The 25060-nt window shown below is 43.9% G+C and overlaps 2 protein-coding genes across 4 annotated transcripts; one reads left to right on the forward strand and one right to left on the reverse strand.

Annotated features, from left to right (window-relative positions):
- Positions 1-10633: 10633 nt before the first annotated feature.
- Positions 10634-16658, reverse strand: LOC131678633 (ring canal kelch homolog). 3 transcript variants are annotated; one of them, XM_058958866.1, is made up of 6 exons: positions 16543-16647; positions 16208-16443; positions 15753-15905; positions 15288-15689; positions 15105-15201; positions 10634-15052 (listed from the first exon to the last, which is right to left on the reverse strand). In XM_058958866.1, exons 2-6 carry the CDS (start codon positions 16321-16323, stop codon positions 11651-11653), a joined length of 4170 nt encoding a protein of 1389 aa, XP_058814849.1. In that variant the 5' UTR covers positions 16324-16443; positions 16543-16647; the 3' UTR covers positions 10634-11650. The 3 variants fall into 3 exon arrangements, with proteins under 3 accessions (XP_058814849.1, XP_058814848.1, XP_058814850.1); XM_058958865.1 differs by having other exon boundaries at positions 16208-16658; XM_058958867.1 differs by having other exon boundaries at positions 13925-15052; positions 16208-16647.
- Positions 16659-17929: 1271 nt separating this feature from the next.
- LOC131679555 (uncharacterized) lies at positions 17930-24530 on the forward strand. Its single transcript, XM_058960296.1, has 4 exons — positions 17930-18141; positions 18224-18605; positions 18671-20223; positions 20354-24530. Exons 1-4 carry the CDS (start codon positions 17930-17932, stop codon positions 24528-24530), a joined length of 6324 nt encoding a protein of 2107 aa, XP_058816279.1.
- The last annotated feature ends 530 nt before the right edge of the window (positions 24531-25060 follow it).

Genomic DNA, 25060 nt, shown 5'->3' on the forward strand with positions numbered 1-25060 from the left:
CTTCCATTACGTGAAAACGAAATTGAAAAGTAACAACTTTCCATCCCAAATGCATATTGACGGAAATGTAGGAAATAACAGTACTGAAATTTACAATTTATTTGGAAAATTCTTTCCAGAAGTGTATACTTCACATTCCGAAACAGACCGCGACCGCGACCGCGACTACTTTCATTTATACCTGAATTTTCAAATGACATTTCCGTCCACGAACTATGTGAACACGAAACTACCACTGCACTAAAACACCTAGACGCATCAAAAGGACCTGGAGCTGACGGAATTGCTCCAATATTTTAACCCTTAAATGCGCAATGTTGTTTTAAAACAACATTGCGAAAACCATCTCAAAATTATTTTAGTAACGTATTGAAACTGTGAGACAATTTTCAGAAAATTTGAAAAAAATTGCTTTGCGCCTTTAAGGGTTAAAAAAATCTAGCAGAAGAACTTACTCTACCATGACACCGTATTTTCAACATGTCACTGAAAAATTGAAAATTCCCAGAAATATGGAAATCATCCTTTTTAGTGCCAATTTTTAAATCAGGCACTAAATCAGACATTCGAAACCATCGAGGGATTGCCATTATCTCATGCATTCCAGAATTATTTGAAAAACTAGCAAATGACAAAATATTCCAGCAAATTAAAAATCAAATAACAAGCAAACAGCATGGCTTTTATAAAGGCCGCTCAACCAGTGGCGTAGTAGCGGGGGGGGGGTTTTGGGGACGAAACCCCCCCCCCCCCCCCGAAATATTTTGGAGAAATTTGAAAAAAATGAATATGTTAAACAAAAATATGACTAATATTTTAAATGAAATTCTCAACGTTTCAATTGCAAAAGTTATCTTGTGAAAATATTTCCTTGTAGTGAAAATTGGCTGCAGACTGGACACCTACCTGTCGGCACGTTGTGGACGCTAGCTCAACCGCCGAGGACTATAACGAGTAGATCGCGGCGAAGCGAGGAGCTAGGAGCTTAATAGTTCACGAAACGGATATAGGTACCGAGAGAAATTTCGCCACATTCTGTAGTCCTTGACTGACGGCGAACATGGACTGGAGAGTGTGAGAGAAGTATCCCATGGAGGCCACCAGGCGATTCCCTACCATATCGGCCAATGGAACCCTGCTGCAGCACGAAGAAGGACGGGCGGCAAGCTAAAGTGGAAGACGAAAGCCTTTAACGAAAACCTCTTTGTTGAGTTACTTCGGCGAACAACGGAATCAAGTACGTTGATACGGCTGACGGCTAGAAGGATTGTGACGGCTTGTGACGTTACAACATCACGAAAACTAGGGCCATGTAGTAGACGGCGTGCAGCTTACTGGTTAAATGAGTAACTCAGTACGCTATGCGCTGCTTGTCTTAGATCCAGAAGGCAGGTTCAGAGCGCAAGATCGGAGAGTAAGGAGGAGCGCAAGCGACGTATCTAGAAGGTAGGGACTTTTTAAAACGGGAGATCAAGCTTAGCAAGCCAATTGCCATAAGTAGCTGTGCTGAGAAATAAACGCCAATCCTTGGGGGACGCGTACTGATTCGTCATGACGAAGACGAGGGTCCGTCGACACCAGCTGAAATATGCCCGGGTAAGCTAAAGATAATCGTTGAGGGTCTCTTCCCGAATCACGATTCAACTACCTGGTCACCGACATCGTACGGCGAAGAAGAAGGAGGCAACACAGTCGAGTGGCAAGTGACTAACGACGAGCTCAAAGACGCGTCGATGTGACTAAAATCAAAGAAAACCCTCGGTCCAGATGGAATACCAACCGTGGTGCTGAAAGCTGCGATCCTGGCATATCCGGACATGTTCAGGATGCTACTGCTGACGTCTTTAGACGAAAGTAATCCCCGAAATGAGGAAGGTGCAGAAACTGATGTTGCTGCCAAAGTCAGTGAAGTCACCGGGCCATCCAGCCTCGAATAGACCAATGCCGCAGCGTGCCATAAAAGAATGAGCCAGATCCTGAAGAGTTACTTCCAGAGTAGAGCACTGCTGTACCAGACGGCAATGCGAGTCGCAGCGGGCGTTACTCAGGGCTCCATTCTCTGTCAAACACTTTGGAATGGGATGTAAGATGCACTGATAATATAAATTCGTGAATATAATAAATCATGCAATGCACGAATTCATTCGTCGTTTTCTGCAACGAAGTATTTTCGTGCATTGTAAATAGTAAGTTTCGTTCATTTCATGAACAAGAATGGCCGTATGGTGAACGAAAGTTTTCGTAAATTTTACACATTTAATGTACACTGCACGAATGTTATCGTTGATAACGACATTATTTTTCGTGAATGAAATGAAATGTTTTGTTTATTTTAATAAACGTTTGTGTATATTACGAACTTTTAGACTTTTCGTTTATCTTAGAAAAGTTTTCGTATTTATTGGCCTCTTATTGTTTTTAGTCGATCTTTTAGGATCGATGTTTTTTTTATTTAAAAAAATCGATGTGGCCAAATCGCTTTTATTGTAATACGAAGAAATGGCCGCTTGATGAACGAAAGTTTCTTTTATTTTAATAAACGCTTATGTATATTACAAACGATTTCGTTGGTCGCATTCGATCTTTTAGGATCGAGCACCGATCTGGCAGAGAAAAACTCAAAATTATTCATACAAAATCAACGAGCAGTTCACGACGGCTCAACTGATTCTGTACTGCTCCAGATTCTGAATCAACTGGAAGCGAAAGAGGTTCAGGAAATCTTCCTGCAACGGGCGGACACGGATACGACTACTAAATAGTCAGACAACAACAATTATCTGACGAATAGCAACAATGGCTCCATATTGCTCTTTTGACGTGGACGGTTTGACGAATGGTGCTCGTAAATATTATAAAGATATTCGTATATAACAGCGAACGACTCGTTTGCTGAATGAAGCTGTTTCGTAATAAGCCAACGAAAGTCATTTCGTGGTTTTCACGAAAAACTCGTAATAAAAAATAAAAGGGTTTCGATAGAACTACATCATATATACGAAAAATTCGTATATTTTATTAAAGTTGTTTGTACGAAATAAATTCCTAGCGATTTACGAATATATTCTATCAGTGTGGGGTCTTAACAATGCTGCTGCCAAGGAAAGTGAAAATCGTTGGTTTCGTGGATGATGTGTCACTAACGGTGAGACACTTGAAGAAAATCGGTGACGGAGACAATCGATGCGATCGAGAGCTGGATGAACGGGTCAAGCTGCAAATAGCTCACTACAAGACGGTTTTGTTGTTGGACAGCAACTGAAAAGCGGTTCAGCGGATACAGATCACCATCGAAGGGCACGTGAATGCATCGAAGCGTGCACTGAAGCAATTGGGAGTGATAATCGACGACTGATTGAGCTTAAACAACCTCGTTAATTACACATGCGAAATGTCGGGTCTTTATCTAGTGTTTCGTCATCGATACTGCTTGGGGTGCGGCGCTGAAAACCAAGTGAAACCGCGAAAAGCTGAACAGGACGCTTCGACTACTGGTCGTACGAGTTGCGATTGCGTACCGGAGGCAGTATGCCTTGATGCCGAGATGATCCCCATCTGCATTACCCTGACGGAGGATATCAAGTGCTACAATCAATGAAATGTCAGAAACGTGATGAAGATGATGAGAATCGATTCGATGATGACGTAGCTGCAGGCATAGGATAATACGGAGAAAGGAAAGTGGACCTACTGGCTCATCCAAACCTGTCGACGTGAGTCAATAGAATGCACGGAGAGATGACCTTCAACCTGAAACAGCTTCTACCGAGCCACGGCTGCTTAAGGAGTATCTTCATCGGTGTGGGCACGCAACGTCAACACTGTGCCTGGAGCGTCTTTGAATGTCCGAGGTTTGAAGTCTTTGAATGTCCGAGGAGAGTCTTTGAATGTCCGAGGTTTGAAGTGACGTGCAGGGAGCTACTTAAAAGGTTGAACACCGCTGATGTAGATCATGACTGTCTTACAGCGAAATGGACATCGAACAACGGTTTCGGGAGAGCAATCACCACCAGGGAACTCTCCGCAGGTATAAGCTAGATCCACCGCCGAGGACTAGTCGTTTAGACTGCAACAAAGCAGCGAGTATGAGTCGTCGAAACGCCAGCGAACCGGATGTCACGCTCCATGCAGATTTGTTAGACCGACTACGGCACCCCACCGGTTGTTCCGATAGAAAAATAGCGAAAACCAAAGAAGAATCGATATTGGGAAAACTTTTTTCGCCAGGGAACTCTCCGCTAGCGTAAGCTAGATTCACCGCTGGGGACTAGACTGAATAGACAGCGACGAGACACCGCTAGTCGCGGGTCATCGGCGCACCAGTGCATCGGATACCCTGCTTCACCAGAATCGCCGAACTAGGCACCTAACTGATTAGCTCGATCTCGGGAGAACTTCTCTCGCCGGGGAATACTCTGTCGGAGTAGGTCAGGTCCATCGTCGGGGACTAGACCGAGTTGTTCGCGAACAAGTCGAGGACTGAATGGACCATCAAGGAAGTAGTGCTAAATGGCCCAAGAAGAGAACTAAAAGGCTTAAAGGAGTTGCGGTGCTAAATGGCACTGGTTACGGAGTAAAAGGGCTCAAGAAGTTGTGGTATTGAAATCAAATAAGAATCGGTATCGGGAGAACTTCTTTCGTCTGGGACCTCTCCTTTAGCTTACAGTCAGATTCACCGCCGGGAACGAGACCGCTTAGACCGCGACGATAAACCACCAGTCGCGCCGGGGCTCCAGCAAACCGGATGCCCACTCTACCGGAATCGCCGAACTGACCTAGCACCTGGCTGGTTGGCTCGAACTTCTCTCGCCCGGGAACTTTTCGTCGGAGTAGGCTAGATCTATTGTCGGGGACTAGACCAAGTAGTTCGCGAATCAGTCGGAAGCTCAACGAGGAAGTGGTACTGAATGGCACAAGGGAACTGAAGGGCTCAGTAAATTAGACAGTCTGAAGTTTGCCGCTTAGATTGTCCTCGTAGGGGAAGAGCATTTATTCTATACCAACAGCTAGCTTTCCTACCTTGACTACCCAAACCTGTTCCCTGAGTTGTTGGTTTTTGAACATTTTTTTCCTGCTCAGAATGTTTTTGAACATTTTTTCATATATATACAAAAAAAATTTCATATCCCCCCCCGAAAAATTTTCTTACTACGCCACTGCGCTCAACAACATCAAACCTTATAGAATTTGCAACATTCACTGTAAATGCAATGGACAATGGCAACCATGTGGAAACTCTCTACACAGACTTTAGTAAAGCGTTCGACATACCTTTATTACTCTTCAAACTGCAAAAATATGGCATGTAAAATAAACTCTTGAAATGGCTCGAATCATATTTAACGAAACGCGAACAAACAGTTCGCTTTCAGAATATACTTTCTGAACCAATTCGTGTCACCTCTGGCGTACGCCAGGGTTCCCACTGTCGTAACCTTGAAAATATTTTAATATATTCTGACGAACTACAAAAAATGTTTTTTTTTCCACGTTGGTTTTTTTGTGGGACAATTTATTTTCGAACAGCCGTTCGCGAAAATCGTTCACAGAATGACGCGATCCTCTCTCTCGCTTACTAAGCTCCCTGACTTCCGGTTCGGACTTTGCGTTTGTCATTGCGTTTTTTTTTTTCATGCAAGCTTTTTTTCCCCCTTCAGAAATATCAAGTGCACGTAAATTAATTGTTTGTAAAATTATCTTCTTTTTTTTTGCTATCTTAGCTTTACTCTGATTTCCAAGAAATTACAAGAATTTAATTCTATTCCTTAGAATAACAGTCATAAATATTCCAGTTTATATTCAGTATTTTTCCATTTCCTATATTATTTGATTGGAGTTTCAGTATAACTCAAAATGTGTAAATACTGATTTGAGTGTAACCAGTGTAGCCGCTCATCCTATTTTTCCCGTAAACGGAAAGTTAAGGCGGATAGCCAAGTGCGATTTCTAATAGCCTGCTGCTCGCTGGTATTTAAATAAGTCAGCCTAGTCGCCCTTCCGTTTACTTGGCAACTGCTTTCGTAGAATAGAACGCAGATCTGTCAGGACATTTTTTGCTTAGTAGGTTTATTTGTTCACAAATTAAGTTTATTTTCATTTAAATTTTGATGTTTTGTCTGATTCACTACACCCACCTAGACCCTCTTCTTTTTATTTTGTACATAAATGACATTACCTTTATACTCAAATATCTAAAAGTGCGTATATATGCAGACGACATGAAACTTTTTATGGAAATAAGAAATATCAAAGATGCTGAAGTATTCCAAAACGAAATGAACCTATTCCACACATGGTGTAGCAAAAGTCTACTCAAACTTAACGTAAAGAAATATTACACAAATTGTGTTAAGCAATAACATTCAGCAGAAAAACTTCAAATATTCCAATAGAAATACACTTAGGAAACTAACTAGTAGAAAAATGCAAAATTGTACGTGACTTAGGCGTAATTTTAGACTCCAAGCTCACATTTGTGGAACATTACAATACAATAATAAATAAAGCAAATAGTATGCTGGGCTTTATTAAACGCTTCAACTATAATTTTGAAGACCCCTACACAGTTAAATCATTATACAGTACATATGTCAGGCCAATTTTGGAATAGTAGGAATAGTGTAGTATGGAACCAATACACTGTCCTGTACGAAGAACGCATCGAATCAGTCCAAAAACAATTTCTTTTGTACGCACTTCGTAAACTAAACTGGACGACATTTCCTCTTCCATCGTATAAAGAACGTTGTATGCTCATTAACATTCAAACACTCAAAGAACGCCGCGAATTTGCCATGCTTTGCTTTATCAACGACATTATTTCTCAACGTGTACAATCCGCATCATTACTCTCGCAAATCAAATTTTATGTACCTAGTCGTCAACTAAGAACTCGTAATTTATTCCAAGAACAATCTTTTAGGACAAACTATGCTAAAAATAGCCCCATCAATAATGAAAATTGTGCAATAATCGACCTTTCCATGTCCAGAAAACAAATTAAATTTATTCGTAGAAATAATGTATAGTATATAAGCAAATATTGTAATACCATTCTATGTAGTCTACGTATGCTTGACGAAAATAAATAAATAAATACACCAGGGTGGGGAAACATGATTGAGAAAGACATTTTTTAGTTCTAATTTAGTTATAGATTCAACGTTTCGAGTTCGTCTCATCAGAATCCGACACTTTTGATCGCCAGAATCAAAGGCGTATTCGTATGTAGCTGTTATGTACCCCCACGGTGGACACCAGAGCAGTACAATCGGATGCTGGACGCACTAACCGAATTGTTAGTCAGACGAAACCCGGTAGTTATAGGAGGACATTTTAACGCTTGGGTCGTAGAGTGGGGTAGCAAGCTGATCAACGCAAAAGGTTACAGCCTACTGGAAGCCCTAGCGAAGCTGTATGTAAGGCTGCACAACGAAGGTTCCGCGAGCACATTCCGTAAAGACAGCCGGGAATCCATGATCGGCGTAACATTCTGCGACGTCGCGCTGATGGATAACATGAATTGGCCAGTTAGTGAGCAGTATACACATAGCGAACACCAGGCAACCCACTACACCATTCGTCGGCAGAATTGTACTGTAACGCGGAGAGGGAGGACTGGCGAGCGGGAGTGAAAAATAAAAGACTTCGAGAAGGACCTTTTCTGGAAGCACTTTGTGCAGACAGCCTCGCTTCCGAATGCCGATGAGTTGTCGGAAACATTAACGAGAGCGTGTGACATAACAATGCCGAGAAAAATGAAGCCGCCGTCCGGCGTATTGATGGAACGAAAGGCTCAGCATCCTCCATGCAACAGACAACAAGATCTGATGCAGTCAAAGAAGAGTGTAAGGTGACATTCCGAGCGGCTAGGGTTAGTCTGGTGTAAAGTGCTCAAACCGAAAGATATTTTGTTTTACGATTTTGAAGACATTGCAACAATGGACCTTTTGTGTAATGTTTACTTATACATTCATTATGTACGAAAAAAAATTCAGTCGCGCAGAGCCACAAATACGAGAGTACACGTCCAACCATTTCCACGCCGAGGAGCGCCACGGCGAACACGATAACTCTTGATAAAGTTGTCTGACACAGGAAATTCAATAAGATTTGTAAAGTTTAGACTTGTAGTTATTCGATGAACCAACAAAATGCAAAAAAGTTCGAGTTTCCTAAATTGCTTCATGAAAACCAAAAAATCTCATCTTTTAATGTAAAATTCGCTCTTTTTTCTTCAAAATCATTGTGAGAAAAAAAATTTAATCGGTTTTCTGTGGTTCAGCGCGACAGGCTACACATATTGTGCATTTTCTTAAAAAAAAATCAAATCATTTCGTTGATTAGTTTGTTGTTATCGTGTTTGCCAATTTGAAAAACGCGGTTTCGAAAAAAAAAACGCTATTAAAGGGTGTCTCACATCAAATGGCATCACGGAAAAGAGTTGTAGAAAATGACTCAGTGGGAATTGTCTCTTGGAAATTTGGGTTGCATGGCTGTTTAAAGCAAAAGGAGTTCAGTGTGGCCACCGAGATTGCGGGCGACTATTCTAGAGGTTCAATACTTACAATTGAGCGGATAAAATAGAAGTCGATTTTTTGCACGCTACACCAGACGCCTCCCTTAAACGCAAGATAGTGCTTAGTAAGTCCACTTGCTACAACCCTCTAAGAACGGTTGGTTTCGAAATCGTCCAATGAAGGACGTTCTTTGGACCAATTTGGACAACGTCTAAATAACCGTTCAACAAACGTCCATCGTTGGACCCGTGTTGAACGATTTTGAAACAATTTTTTGGACGTCTCAGTGGGAAGGAGCTGTGCAGAGAAGCATACACTAACCCCTGGGGAAACGCTTACTGTGTCGTGACGACCAAGATCAAGGATGCAACGAGTCAGCTGAAATGCGCGCTGATAAGCCTACGATGTACGTTGATGTTTCGTAGAATTCTACAGAAAGGTCTAGACGAAGACTACTACCCGGATATCCAGAAGCTGGCTGTCATAACTAGGGAAGTCACTAGGAAATCCAGCATCGTACCGCCCTATTTCCCTGCTGGATACTCTTGGTAAACTTTTCGAAAGGGTCATCCTCAAAAGGCTGACAAACTACGCTGAAAGTGAGAACGAACTATTACAGAGGCAGTTCGGCTTCCAAAACGAGATCTCGATGGTGGACTATCTGTGCAAGGTTCTGTAAAGGTAATTTCACTGTACTGGTACTGACGAGACAAACCTAGGGAAGAGGTCGATTAGGGTCACGGTGGGAGTACCTCAGGCCTCCGTACTTGGCCCAACGCTCTGGAATATAATGTACAACTGAGTATTCACACTGAAACTGCCCAGAAGAGTCGAGATCGTCGGCATTGCAGATGACGTTGTGCTGACGACAACCGGTGAAACCCATGAGAAGGTGGAAATGTTGACAGCAGAGACAATAGACATCGTGGGGACCTGGATGGCTGACGCCAAATTGTATCTGGCTCAGCACAAAACGGAGGAAATGCTGGTCAGCAACCGTAAAAAAATCAAGCGCATCGTGATCAGTCGGAGGACACTCAATCCGAGTAGATTGGGTGAAGGCTGGGAGCTATATGACTATTAGAGTGGGACATGGTTATATGAAAAAAATAAAATTTCGCTCCGAGTAACTTATTGGGTCCCATTTAGCTCACAGAACAACTCTGCAAATTTTTAGTTCGATCGGTGAAACTATATTTTTGCGCCTACTGTTTAACGTTTACATGGGATATCGTATGGGGAAAATGTCTTTTGCAAATTAATTCTTCCAAGAGTCGCCCGTTACCTCCTATAAATAGATGACTGATTTTTATAGGAAATTTGTCAAGGAAACAAAGTCTAGAAGACCACGAAACGATCTGATGCTTGTGGAAAAAGTTATTAAGCAAAAACCGATTGATGCCCTGAAGATTAATGAAACTTTTACTTTTCATAGCATCACTGCTGCTGACGGTCTAATTATATTCAAAATCTTTAATTTCCTTTATTATGTACAAAGAAGACTTAATTTGCCCCTCAAAACTCTTGCAAAGTGGCCGAACAGTATAGATAAATGATTTAGACACATTAAGAGAAGATCAAAACAAAATTGCATATAATTGGACAACCAACAACAGTGGTGCTAGAAAAAATTAATATTTTATCAATCAATTATCAATTGGTTTCAGCTTAATAACTTTTTTCTCAAGCGTTTTTCGAGACTTTGTTTCTTTGTTAAATTTCCTAGAAAAGCCACATTGTTTATTTTTAAGAAGCAATGGGCGACTCCTGGAGGCATTATTTTGTGAAAATTAATTTTCCCATATAAAATCCCATGTAAACTTTAAACAGTGGCCGCAAAAATATAGTTTCAGGGATCGAGCTAAGAATTTGCACAGATGTTCTAGGACCCAAATGGTACCCAAAAAGTTGCTCGGAGCTAAAATCTATTTTTCGTCCCACCCTAATGACTATATGGACTATGCGGAGACGAAAAGCAAGAGGAGAGTCGAGACATTTCATGGATCAAGTGAGGCTCCGAGATGGCTCAATGTAGCTGCCAGATTCCGGAAACCATAAAGGTTTTCAGGTTGTAACCCACAAAGTAAAATCGGCAAAATAAAACATATCAAATCTAAACTGTTAAATCCATTTATTTCTTGCGTCATCTTAATGCATACAATAATCATTGTCCATAGTGGCAGGACGTAGGAATTTGGGGTTGTCAAAAAGTATCAGAACTACAGCAATTGTTTTACTTTTTGTGTTTTACTCTGCAAATAGCGGATAATTATTTATTTGTTCATCTATAAATTTACTCTTACTATCATGACTGTTAAGGATTAAATATCGGTGCCTTTCCCGTTGTTACTATCACTCTACTCTGGACTAAAAGTACTTGCTGCTGGCCTTATCAGTGCTTGATATCGAGATAAAAAGTAGTTTCGATAGGTCTCACCATTACAGGGTTTGTACTGACTGAACTTATGTTTCATTGTTTCTGTCTGTTCGTTCATAACCGAAAAATTGACATTCTGTATGTACGTGTTTCTGCGCCACTGTTTGCCACCTGTTGGCAGAATCGTGTGAATGAGTTAAATTAGCTAACGCTAACGGGATCCTTTTTTACGCGTGTCGAATGTGGAAGGGGAAAGATGGATGCAACTTAGAAAATAATGGTTTTGTTCAGCTGACAGGCCTAACTAACGATTGGAGTATATACGATTTGTGTTTTTATTGCATTTTGCTGCTAAACTGACAAACATACATTGATATCATTAATCGTGTTCGACATTGATTTTGATCATTCGTTATTGGTGCTTAATCTACTTTGGATGTAACATGTCTTTGCCTTGTAACTCTTAAATTACGTACGTCTTCACGAACTAACCGCTAAATGCTTCTACTTAATTCACAGTAAAAGTGAGTTTTCTGCCAATAAATGCTACTTTGTTCCGAAAAATAGTCTTTTACGTAAAAAGTGGTTTGTAAAAGGGAAATGTTTGGTGTATATAGAATAATAAATAGAATCTAAATAAATATTGAGCAAGCAGGGTCAAATCGACTAAAGATTGCTTTCGATTCAAAACAGTTTACCGGGGGAATTGTTTGATAGAAAAAAACATCGAGATATGGTTAAGCGTTTTGCAATTTTAGATAGCTTCGACGTTTTCATCATTGTCATTATCGTCATCCGTGTTAGATGAATCAGCCGCATTTTCCTCATAGTTGAAAGATTCCGAAGTCTCCGTAGAAGTGTTGGTTTCCCGGTCTTTGGCGACATCTTTGCTTACTTCGGCATCTACAGCTTTCTCAAAGCACTGAGTGCTATCGTTGTTATCTTTGGCTACCTCACCAGCACAACTTGCAGTGGAGTCCACCACAAAATTTTCAGAATCCGACGAACACGAACCTGGAGTTTCCTCCTTTCCAGCTGGAACCAATGATTCTGCGATCACCTTACTTTTTGGCGGGGATGCTGAATTTGAGCGTGATGTGGAAGGTGTAGCCAAATCATTGACAACGATTACAGGAGTCGAGGAATCTTTGGAAGGAACAAAATTCTGGAAATCAGTCGTACGGAAAGTTCCATCAGTTATACGGCGAATTTCTCTCGGTCTTGGACTGGGGGTCTCATTTTGTCCGGTAGCGACAGCAGGTCGGAAACTATTGTCTTCGAAGTTAAATGCCCAATTACGGAATAGATCACTGGAAGCCGCCCGTTCCTCGCGCCTGCAGCCACCGGCGGATCGTGCAGGACTGTCTGATCTTGTCCGATTTACATGGCTTAATGCAGCGCGAGCAGCTGCGTAATCCAGTCGACCGGATGGCGAGTCCACAGGAACATTTTCATACTCATGCTCTCGCAGTCTAGAAAGTTGAGGAGTATTCCTCAATACTCGCGGGTAACTTCCGTTCATTGTTGGGTATTCTCTAGCCGGTGGAATGTAGTCTCCGTACTCTTGGGATCGCATTTCTGCCTGACCATCCAATCTCATCAATTCTTGATGGTTCGTAGTGCTACCACAACCGTCGCAATTTCGAGAAAACATGAAATTGAAATCGATGAATTTGTAATCCGGAGGAGTTTGTCCGACCCACAGGGGAAGCCACTTGTTTACGAACAGCCATTGAAGAGAAGGTTTGGGGATGCGACTAATTTGCGGATCGGGTTCATTTTGCTCCAAGCTTTCTTTCTTAGACTTAATCTTGATTTTCGGGATTGTTCCGGTTACTTTTGCTGTGGTGGAGGAAGAGCCGGCCAAAACTGGAAATGGTAATCCAGCAGCTCCACTATTCTCGCTATTGGTGGCCGAGGCATTGACAGTATTCGACTGGGTTGAATATCCGTTCTTGCTGATGTTGTTCATTGATTGCGAATTCTCTCCACCCAAGCAACTGAAGAAGCTTTTTACATTGACCGATGATGAATCTTTGCCGACACTCGGTTGATTGTTTGATGACGGGTTTAATCTAATGTTTCCCAAATGACTGTGACCTAGAACTGCATAATTTCCGCCCAAACTATAATGATCGATATTTCCACAGGACGAGCTCAAGTGACGCTCGATACGACCTACCCCATGACCTATAACATCCAATCTTCCGAAAATTCCTCGATTGGCAGCGCCAGCACCGTTAGATGTACCGAAAGTTCCAGTGTTCTGATAGGCAGGTTCCTCTCGAACACGCTCGTAAAGGTTATCGTACTTGGTAAAATTGTTTTGATTTTGGTATCGATAGTACTGGCAGGATTCGGTATCATCGAAACTTCGCTGCCGTGGAGTTCGTATGGGGTTCGGAGGATAACGAGGTCGGTTTAAATCCAAATGTAAATTCTGATAACGGGGCACCGTGCCCGTTGACTGTTGATTCTGATAATAGTTGCTTCGTGGACAACCGCGTGGAACATCGTACCCAGCAGTTCGATCGTACAGTTCGTTGCGATATGCTAATGGATGGTACTGTTGTTGCATTTGTAGTATACTTGAAGGAGGTGGTGGTGGGCATGAACTAGCTCCAGCTTGAATGTTGTTTCTCAGTCCCAAAATAACCGGAGCGGCGGAAGGACCGGGTTGGGGTTGTTGATTCAAAATGACGCCATGGGGTGGCGGTGGAATGTTTCCAGGAAGATTTTGAGCAACAGCAGGGGCGGCCGCAGCCACACCAGCATTCGCGGCAGCAGCGTATTGTTCAATTGACTCGTAAATATTTTCGTAGTGTACGTTATTGTTGTTGTTGTTAGTATTATTGTTATTGTTTGCGACTTGATTATAACCTACAGCACCAGATTCTGAGTTCAGCCCTTCAGCTTGACTATTCTCGTCGTCGTTGTTTTGATTATTCGCTGCACTACCGTTGATAGAACAATTTGCATACCTTGAGCTGCTTGCTGCCATGGCGGCGGTAGCGCCCTGCTGTTCGCTTCACATAGGCTTATCTATCATAGCTACACCGGCATAACTACGTCCGATGCTCATCGATGATGATAGCACTCTCCATGTATTTGTTTCCGGAGTGTAAACCTCTACCGAGGCTAAGTTTGAGCTTCCATCGTCTCCACCCACAACGAACAGCATGCCTTTGTGGGCAACAACTCCGGCATTACGTCGACAGAATGCCATATCGGCAACTTTGTGCCAAGTGTTAGTATCCGCGTTATAGGCTTCTACCGACTTCCTAACTAACGGCCCATCATGACCTCCAACAGCGTACAAAATATTATCCAACACACCAACTCCTGCTCCACTCCTACGGTCAGTCATCTCGGCAATTTGAGTCCACGTATCCATGGCAGGATTGTACCGTTCTACAGAAGCCAAACACTGTCGTGAAGCTCCATCATAACCCCCAACGGCATACAACAATCCATAAACCACACCAACACCAACCGAGCTACGTCTTGTAGACATCGATGCAATCAGTCGCCATTCCTGCGTTCTTGGATCAAACATCTCCGCCGAACTTAAACCGGACGAACCATCGAACCCACCAACCGCAAATATACAGTTATTTAAAACTGCCACTCCCAACGTTGATCGTCTTGCTTCCATGCTGTTGCAAGTACTCCACTGATCTTGGACGGGATCGTAAACATCAACCGTACGAACTCTCAATGACCCATTGAAGCCTCCTATGGCATAAACTTTATCCCCGAGAACAGCTAACCCGGCACGGCATCTTCTCGTAGGCATTTCAGCAACTTGATACCATCGTTCCTCCCGCAGATCGTAGCACTCAACCGATCGAATCGCTTTTGGTGCCTGTCCACCAATGACGAGCAGAACCTTCGGCAATCCTACCGGCTGTCGAGGAATGGTTCGAGGGGTCTTGAAGGAGGACTTTTGTTCGCCCTTCAGCAGATGATATTTAAGCGCTTCGATTATGAAATCTTTGCACTGAATATCGCCCTTCAATAGGTGTTCCTTTTCCACCCGTTGAACCAAATATTCCTGCGAAAGCAATGGTAATCGTACATGTTCCATCAGATCTGCCAAATATGACTGGCGGCTGGCAATGTCGTACTGAATCCAGATTATTACACATTCGTAAACCTGCAAAAAATACATTATTTCAACTATAAATAGTAAATTACAACATACGCACCTTTTCCTCTGAAGGAACCGAGAGTCGGTCGCTTTTGATCAGATTAGCTACTTGCTCGCTCGTGAGATTCAAAAATTCCTCAAACTGAACAACTTCCCTGCAAAAAAAATTAACACGCACACCCGAATTAATCTCTATGAACTACACCTAACCCGGAGGGTCAACGATGATAAAGCTACTTACGAAAAATGTTGTTCGATGTACGTTTCAGCATAGTTTAGCAAATCGATGCAGCCATGTATATCGGCAAAATCCCTTATGCCAAGACAATTACTCGGATCGAGCTGAGTTTGCAGGTAATCACAGCAAGCATCACGCACGTCGGTCAGCTGCAGCAGATTGGCTGCTGTCAACAGAACCTGAACATTATCTTCGGTAACTTCCACCACAGACGTGTAGACGTATTCAATCAGCAGCTGTAGTGCACGATGGTCAACACCCTGCAGTGTAATTCGATCCTGGCGGCTTTCCTCGAAACCGGTGAACATGGCGTAAAAATACGGACTACACGAAGCCAACACCATTTTATGAGCTGGAATCTCGATACCATCTGCGACCAGTATCACATCGCACAGCAAATTTTGCCTGCGGGTGAAAGGCGAATTAAAGTTAAACCTATTTCATGGGAGTTACGGAAATCATAATTACTCTCGCATGTTGTTCATGGCATCGAATGATCGTTGAGTGTGCACATTGTTACGGTAAGCTCCAGTTGCTTTGTCTTTTCCATTCGATCTCGGTAGTTGCTTCTGGGAACTCTCGTCCAGGGAATTCTGGCTGGCATATCGCACTAAGATGCAACTGGAAGTAATTTTCGTAAAAATCAGAACACAAACTTTAGAAAATCAACGTCGGTCGGATTATTTTCTGGTTTTAGCATACAATGAAAAACAAAACGAACATCGCGCAAATTTCAATTAACTCGTGGAAATTAACAAATGATCTCTCTCATGACCCCGTTTTTTACCTGATACGAAAATAAAAATATAAACATACTGCGACCCTATACCAACTCGACCGCGAATGTAAACATCACTAGTGAGAAGCATAAAAAATCGATATGAAGGCCAGTCGAAAAAAACTGCTCAGCCATTTTTACTCACCTTCCCCTTTCCATTGTACCTTCAGCAGCAGAATTCTGGCTGCTTCCAGTGTTACTGTTGTGACTATGGCTCAAATTGATCATGGTGCTTAAGGTGTACTGAATGAAAGATATCATACACACCCAAACCCCAATTCACCGATCAGCTAATCCCGCGAGCCAACAGAACACTTCAGAAACCGACGAGTTGGAGCTCAGCCCTGACTGATGTTGTTGCTGTTGTTGGTTATCTATTGTCTGGCAATGGCGAACAGACCAGCTGAAGTGAAAAACGAATCCGATTCGATTGGAAACAAAACTTCACTATTAACACTGGACGCCAACAATGGCACACACTTTAATCTACCACTTTTGACAGTTTCCGTTCCCGGAAACTTCCATTTTGATGGAAAATTTTAACTTTTTCGCACAACAAACAAACCAGCAGCCATAGCAGATACGCGAGAGGAAAAACAAACCGTTTCATTACTGTGACAGGAGGACGGGAGATTGTGAGAAGTGACATGCTCACCGAATCGGTTATTTTCTAATGAAAAGTGAGGAACACAGATAGAGCTGCTTAAAAAATAAAATTTAAAATTTTTATCTAAAATCTCTATTACCCAGGTAAGTTCAGCTGGAAAATGAGCCGGAATGTTGGCTGGTTCTAATTCGTACTAAGGCTACAGTGACACAACCGATTCTAGTTAGAATCGGCTGTGCCACTGGAGCCGGAATGTGAATTAGAACCAGTCAGCATTCCGGCTGAACTTTACTGAGTTATATTGCGGACATCTATGTGTCTTCCCTCTAAGAACGGTTGGTTTCAAAATCGTCCAATGAAGGACGTTCGTTGGACCAATTTGGACTGTTGGCTACGCCCCGTCAACAACTACCGCTTCGTTACCCCCACTAAATGTTGCGCCACTGCACGCCGCACCCGACCTGATGAAAGGATCGGGAGCAACCTGAAGGACGAAAATATAAACAAATCGCCATCGTAAATCTACTCTACACTATATTCCACTGCTATATAAAAATCAAAAGTGAACTAAACTATTGCCTAAATTGAATTTCTGCGTTAAAATTATAAATCTACTACTATTGCTAGTGCTATTGTTAAATCTACTTAGTGAATAACCTAGTAAATAGCAACATAAGCTAGGTAAGACATAGTGTTTGGTGAAAATAATGTATTCTAATTTCTGCTCGTTTATGCTACCTTATTCTAGACGAAAACAGTGAAGTAGTGATCATAACCGCGTTCATTTGACTAAAAGCTATTATTGGCATAGGTCAGTGTAAGCATTGAGGTAAGACTTTATACATAAATTCGACTGGGATAACAACATCAATCATATACAACATACAGGGTACGATCGTTCGGAATAGACAGTGTTGCCAGAGAATTTTAGCCAAAGCTAGATCGCTAAAAGTATGTAGAAAAGTTGTTGAATTATTGAACACTGAATTAGAAATTACATTTTGCAGGAATTTTATAATTGCATTCTACCACGGAATAAATTGTTTTATTTAGATCCAGCTTCGTTGTCTCCGCAACAGTTTATAAAATTCTTTTAAATGTCGAAGAAATCGTCAAGGTCTGTACCCAACATGCAGGTTCCAGCACCCGGGCATACAGGAGGAGCCGGAAGTAATTTCGTTGCATTGACGGCGGCGAGAAATGTGGCCAGCATGCCCACTGGTTATTTCCTCCCCCCTCCTAGCGTCGGAAGACAGGTAAATGTTGACGTTGCCAATAATATTCAATCCCGAGGATACGGGCAAATCAATGCAGTCAATGTCGGACAGCGTAACATTGGTTCGGCGAATAGTGTTAGGCGAAATCCGTTACGCGAAACTCGAAGAGTTCGGGAATATCAGTGCCAGTTGTGTCAAGAGCGTGATAATGAAGAAATGGTGCAGTGTGATGGTTGCGATAAGTGGTTTCACTTTGTATGTGTGCAGGTTACGGAGGACATCGCTAACGTCAGTTGGGTTTGCCCGTTCTGCAAGACCACATTCGTCCCCCCACCAGTTCCACCAAGCGAAAGACCGAACAGCATCAAAACCATCCAACGGGAAACAGGACGCCATCGGTTGGATCCAAGAGCAAGGTTGGATCTGCTCGAAGTGAAACAAGGCGGTTGAGAGAACTCGAACTTCGAAGGCTCGAGGAAGAGTTCGAAATGGAGAAGCGGTTTCTTGAACAAAGGTACAAGGTTCTAAAGGAATACGGTAGCGAATCATCGTCAGTGGCGGAGATCAATGAATCAGACCACGCGGCGAAAGTAGAGGAGTGGTTAGCTGAAACGGAACGTGCCGGCGAAGCTGAAGATTCCGGATTAGATGCAGAGGAGGCAAATGGGCACATACCGAACGTCTCGGATAAGCTCGAGGAGCACCAAGCTCTGGATGTCGTCCAGCAGATTTGGAATCCATCAACTATTCATACCAAGCAGCGTGATGCGCGGTATGTCTTCAGGCGCAGTTGGCTCAACAGCAAGACCAAGTGGTTCAGCCGTTCGTATATCCATCGGCACAAGATACACAGCAGCACCAGGGCCTTATGTACCAGCTTCGATTGACTTCAACTCGTTCTGGTCCATTTGCCCGTCAGCAACGTAACAGCAGAGCGACGGTCATGCCTCCTTCAATCCCAGAAGCTTCCTTCCAGCAGCCAACACGAGAGCTGCCAGCTCTAGAGTTCGCCCAAATGAGCATCCACGCCCGACCGATGTTTCCAGCGGAATTAGGCAATGGCTTCCCGCAACATGCGTCGCATCATTCTTCACGGAATCGACCTCAGACAAATCCAAGGCCGGCGTTCATCTCTTCGACGATGTCCGGTATCCGGATAGGTCACAATACCGCAACTCGTACTCAGCCGCAAATTGATAGCCAAGCGACGGATATACCTTCTGCAATTCCAGCAGCATACTTCCACCAGCCAGCACGAGAGCTGCCAGCTCTCCAGTTCGCCCAAATGAACGTTCAAGCTAGACCGTCATTCCCAGCGGAATTTGGTGATGGCTTCTCGCATCGACCACAGACCATGAATCCAAGACCGGCGTTCATCCCTTCGACGAATCCCGGTATCCAGACCATGAATCCAAGACCGGCGTTCATCCCCTCGACGAATCCCAGTATCCAGACGGGGCACACTACCTTCATTCCAGGTCAGCAATCAACACCGATACGACCTGATCACTCGCAACAAGGTGAAGTAGCGACGATCCCCTACGAGACAGTGTGCGTTCTCAACCGAAGTCAGATTGCGGCACGTCAGGCGGTTTCAAGAGATCTGCCCGAGTTTGACGGTACATTGGAGGACTGGCCGCTATTCTACGCCATGTTTAACTCGTCTACGCAGATGTGCGGATTCACAAACGAGGAGAACATGTTAAGACTGCGGAAGTGCCTGAAAGGAAAGGCATTGGATGCTGTTAGATGCGAGTTACTTCACCCGTCGAATGTAGCGGATATACTGTCTACACTTAAGATGCTCTTTGGACGATCAGAAGCGATCATTCTATCCATCGTTAAAAGAATCAGAAGTCTTCCATCACCGAACATGGAGAAGCTCGAAACGGTAGTCAATTTTGCATTGACAGTGAAGAACATGATCGCGACGGTCCGAGCGTGTGAAGTTGAAGATTTTATTTTCAACGCGTCTCTCCGGTATGAGCTAGTGGAACGTCTGCCGGCATCCCTGAAGCTGGACTGGGCGAGAATTGCTCGTGGTATCCCAAACCCAAATCTCGCCGACTTCAGTGCATGGTTATATACCTTAGCGGAAGATGCTAGCACGGTGATGCCTACTTCAGGTCATGATCAGCGAAGTCGAAATATCAAGAAGGACGGGTACCTAAATTTTCATTCCGAATCGGACTCAAGCGACGCGAAACCATCTGAGTTACTCAGTGAACCAATACGGGTTGTAACAGATCCCGAGAAAAACCTGTGTGTGGTGTGCAAGGGCAACTGTTCGACGGTTTCACGGTGTAACAGATTTGAGGGTTTCAGCTACGATTCGAAGTGGGCAACAGTTAAGGAATGCAAGCTATGCCGAAAGTGTCTTCGCAAACACAACGGCTCCTGCAAACAGCAAAAACAATGCGGCATAAATGGGTGCATATACCTGCACCATCCTTTACTCCACAATCAGAATAGCCACCAGGATAAGGCGTCAACATCAAAGATACCGATGTTTCCTTCTGAATCTGCATCAAGGACAGTCGGCAGTATTATTTCGCATTCTCCCTGTCATACTGTATGGACCGGAGAAGGAGGTGAAGACTTATGCATTTATCGACGATGAATCCGAGCTAACTTTGATGGAACAAAGCCTGGCAGAAGAGCTTGGTGTCGAAGGACCTAGAAAGCCCCTGTGCTTGAAGTGGACGGGTGGTACGCGGAAGGTAGAGAATAAATCGCAGCAGGTGAATCTACGAATCTCTGGGGCAAGAAGCTCGACGAAGTATGAACTTTCAGGGATTAACACGATCTCCTCTCTACAAATACGACCGCAAACATTGCTAACTTCTGTTCTACAGGAGAAATACGCGCATCTGTCTGGGCTTCCACTTGAGGACTACCACGACGTGAGTCCACGAATTCTAATTGGCTTGGACCATGCCAATCTCGGGTACGGAATGAAGAGTCGCGAAGGTGATCGAAACGAACCGATCGCGGTGAAGACTCGTTTGGGATGGACGGTTTACGGTAACTGCACCGGGAAGGAAGAAATCGGTAATCACGTGAACTTCCACGGCGTCCAAAGGTGCGACTGTACACAGGAGTATGATGATGGCCTGCACAGAATAATGAAATCATACTTTGCGTTGGATAGCATGGGAGTTATCAAACCGAACAAACTTCTCCTTTCTCAGGAAGATCAGCGTGCCCATACGTTGTTAGAGTCCCTCACCCGTTCAACAAACAAGCACTACGAGTGTGGTTTACTCTGGAAATACGATCACGTCCGACTTCCGGACAGCGAAGCGATGGCTTTTAGGCGATGGAAGTGTCTAGAAACCCGATTGAGCAAGGATAAAATATTAGCAGACTATCTTGAGACGAAGATCCAGGAACACGTCAGCAAGGGCTACGTAAGGAAGTTGACTCCGGAAGAACTACAAGTACGTCATGCACGAATCTGGTACCTTCCTATCTTCGTAGTTGCTAACCCGAACAAACCAGGTAAGTTTCGTCTGGTGTGGGATGCCGCAGCAACCGCTTTCGGCGTTTCCCTAAATTCAGTCCTGTTGAAGGGTCCAGACCAGCTGACTTCGCTTCTTTCAGTACTGATTCGCTTCCGTGAGTTCAAGGTAGCAGTGAGCGGTGACATCAAAGAGATGTTTCACCAAGTTCGAATGCGAGACGAAGATCAGCACTGCCAACGTTTCTTTTGGAAAAATAGCAATGAGTCTGAGCCGAGCGTGTACGTCGTTCAGGTAATGACCTTCGGGGCATGTTGCTCGCCAAGTACTGCGCAACATGTAAAGAACAGCAACGCAAAACGATTCGAGCAAGAGTACCCAGAAGCAGTGGACGCTATCATCAAGCAGCATTACGTTGATGACATGCTCGTAAGCACGGAGACGGAAGAAGAGGCAGTGAAACTGGCTCAGATTGTGAAAAAGATCCACGAGCAAGCAGGATTTGAAATACGCAACTGGATATCTAACTCTGGTACGGTAATAGCGACATTGAAGGAGGTAACGGCGAAGGAGAAAAATCTTAACATCGGCGACGAAACTACAACAGAAAAGGTGCTCGGAATGTGGTGGAACACTTCAACCGATTGCTTCACATACAAAGTTTCGTCCCGCTATGATCAAGTTCTGCTATCAGGTTGTCGTCGACCAACGAAACGTGAAGTTCTACGCACACTGATGATGATATATGACCCTTTGGGGTTGATTGCACATCTATTAATGTTCCTGAAGGTTCTTCTTCACGAAATTTGGAAAACATCGGTCGGCTGGGATGACCAAATCGAAGACGCACAGTTCGAGAAGTGGCTGACATGGCTCACGGTCTTTCCGAAGATGGGACTGGTGGAAGTTCCACGATGTTACCGGACATTGACAACGGTAAGGGCTAAAGCAGAGATGCACACGTTCGTGGATGCAAGCGAGAACGGCTTTGCAGCGGTCGTATATCTAAGATTCCAAGAACGGGATGCTATCGAATGCTCATTAGTAGGAGCAAAAACTAGAGTAGCACCCCTTAAATTCTTGTCCATCCCAAAGTCCGAACTTCAAGCAGCTCTACTCGGCGTTCGATTAGCGGATACAATACTGGCCTCTCTTTCTATCAAGATCAGCAAGCGATACTTTTGGACAGATTCCAAAGATGTATTATGCTGGTTGAGATCCGACCATCGCCGATATAGCCAGTTTGTAGCATTCCGCGTCAGTGAAATCTTGGAGTCGACCGACGTTAATGATTGGCGATGGATTCCGACGAAACTGAACGTCGCCGATGAAGGAACAAAGTGGACCCGAGTTCCCGATTTATCAACGGCCAGTCGTTGGTTTCGTGGTCCAGAATTGCTTCGACAAGACGGAGACGCCTGGCCCGAAATCCCTAATCTCGGAAAACCGACGACAACAGAGCTTCGTCCGCATCTACTTCTTCATGCACCAACGGTGGACCCGGTCGTTAATCCGCAAAAATGCTCCAAATGGGTTCCACTCCTACGTCGCGTAGCATTCATATTCAGATATATCGGTAACTTGCAGCGATCTTCGAGACGAGAACGATGTTTTGCTGGACCGCTGACACAGGAAGAACTGACTAAAGCGGAAAACTATTTGTACTGCCAAGCACAGTCAGAGAATTACGCCGATGAGATCGCAACGTTGACTGAGAGTTACTTCTCGAAAGGAGAGCAAAAAAAGATAATCAGAAATAACCTGCTCTTTTGCGGCGCCTTCCTGGACGAAAACGGTGTTGCTCGCGTCCGGGGTCGAACAAAGGCATGTTTATTCATTGATCGTGATGCTGCTGAACCCATTATTCTTCCTCGGAAACACCACATCACCCAACTGATCATCGCCGACACATACGAGCGCTTCAACCATCAGAACCACGAGACAATCGTCAACGAAGTCTTGCAGCGCTACCGTATTCCTCGGCTGAAAGCAACGTATCATGCAATCCGGAGAAACTGTCAACGATGCAAAAATGATCGAGCGAAACCACAACCTCCAGCGATGGCTGACCTTCCGCAGTCACGTTTGGCTGCATTTAGCCGCCCGTTTACCTACATGGGGGTGGATTATTTCGGTTCAATACTGGTCCTGGTAGGACGACATTCGGAAAAACGGTGGGGGGTTCTCGCCACCTGTCTAACTACTCGCGCCATTCACTTGCAGATAGCTTACACACTGACTACCGACTCTTGTATTATGGCAATTCGAAATGTCATGGCTAGGAGGGGTGTCCCAGCAGTCATCTACAGCGATCGGGGAACTAATTTCCAGTCTACAAGCAAGCTGCTCAAGGCAGCAATCCAGCAGCTCGATCACGACAGACTGGCAAGCGAGTTTACATCAAGCCGCACTCAGTGGGCTTTCAACCCACCGGTTTCACCACATATGGGAGGAGCATGGGAACGGTTGATACGTAGTGTGAAGTCTAACTTGGCTAAGCTTCAGCCCAGTAGGCTACCCACCGACGAAGTGCTGCAAAATGCCTTGATCGAAGTCGAGAACGTCGTGAACTCAAGACCACTGACTAGCATTCCCATAGATGACGATGACTCGCCCGTCCTAACACCTAACCATTTCTTACTAGGATCAGCAAACGGTTTGAGGTCGTGGGTTCCCTTCGACGACAGCCATGTGTACAGAAAGAACTGTTGGATCCAGTCACAGGTCATGGCAGACAGGTTCTGGAAGCAATGGGTCCACGACTATCTGCCTACGATCACACGAAGAACCAAGTGGTTCACTCCGTCGAAGCCTATTACGGTCGGTGACGTCGTAATAATCGTTGACTCAAAGTTCGAACGAAACTGCTGGCCTAAAGGTATAGTTATTGCTACGCAACAGGCTCCCGACGGACAGGTACGGCGGGCCACCGTACAAACAGCATCTGGTGGAATCCACGAACGCCCTGCAGTATCGTTAGCGGTACTCGACGTTGGCGTTATAGCGAATACGCTTCCAGATGATCCTTCGCGCATTCTGGGGGGGGAGTGTTGGCTACGCCCCGTCAACAACTACCGCTTCGTTACCCCCACTAAATGTTGCGCCACTGCACGCCGCACCCGACCTGATGAAAGGATCGGGAGCAACCTGAAGGACGTAAATATAAACAAATCGCCATCGTAAATCTACTCTATACTATATTCTGCTGCTATATAAAAATCAAAAGTGAACTAAACTATTGCCTAAATTGAATTTCTGCGTTAAAATTATAAATCTACTACTATTGCTAGTGCTATTGTTAAATCTACTTATATAAATGATGTATTCTAATTTCTGCTCGTTTATGCTACCTTATTCTAGACGAAAACAGTGAAGTAGTGATCATAACCGCGTTCATTTGACTAAAAGCTATTATTGGCATAGGTCAGTGTAAGCATTGAGGTAAGACTTTATACATAAATTCGACTGGGATAACAACATCAATCATATACAACATATAGGGTACGATCGTTCGGAATAGACAGTGTTGCCAGTGAATTTTAGCCAAAGCTAGATCGCTAAAAGTATGTGAAAAGTTGTTGAATTATTGAACACTGAATTAGAAATTACATTTTGCAGGAATTTTATAATTGCATTCTACCACGGAATAAATTGTTTTATTTAGATCCAGCTTCGTTGTCTCCGCAACATGGACAATTTCCAAATAACCGTTC

This window comes from Topomyia yanbarensis, chromosome 2 (genome assembly GCF_030247195.1).
Source record: "Topomyia yanbarensis strain Yona2022 chromosome 2, ASM3024719v1, whole genome shotgun sequence".
Classification (NCBI taxonomy): domain Eukaryota; kingdom Metazoa; phylum Arthropoda; class Insecta; order Diptera; family Culicidae; genus Topomyia; species Topomyia yanbarensis.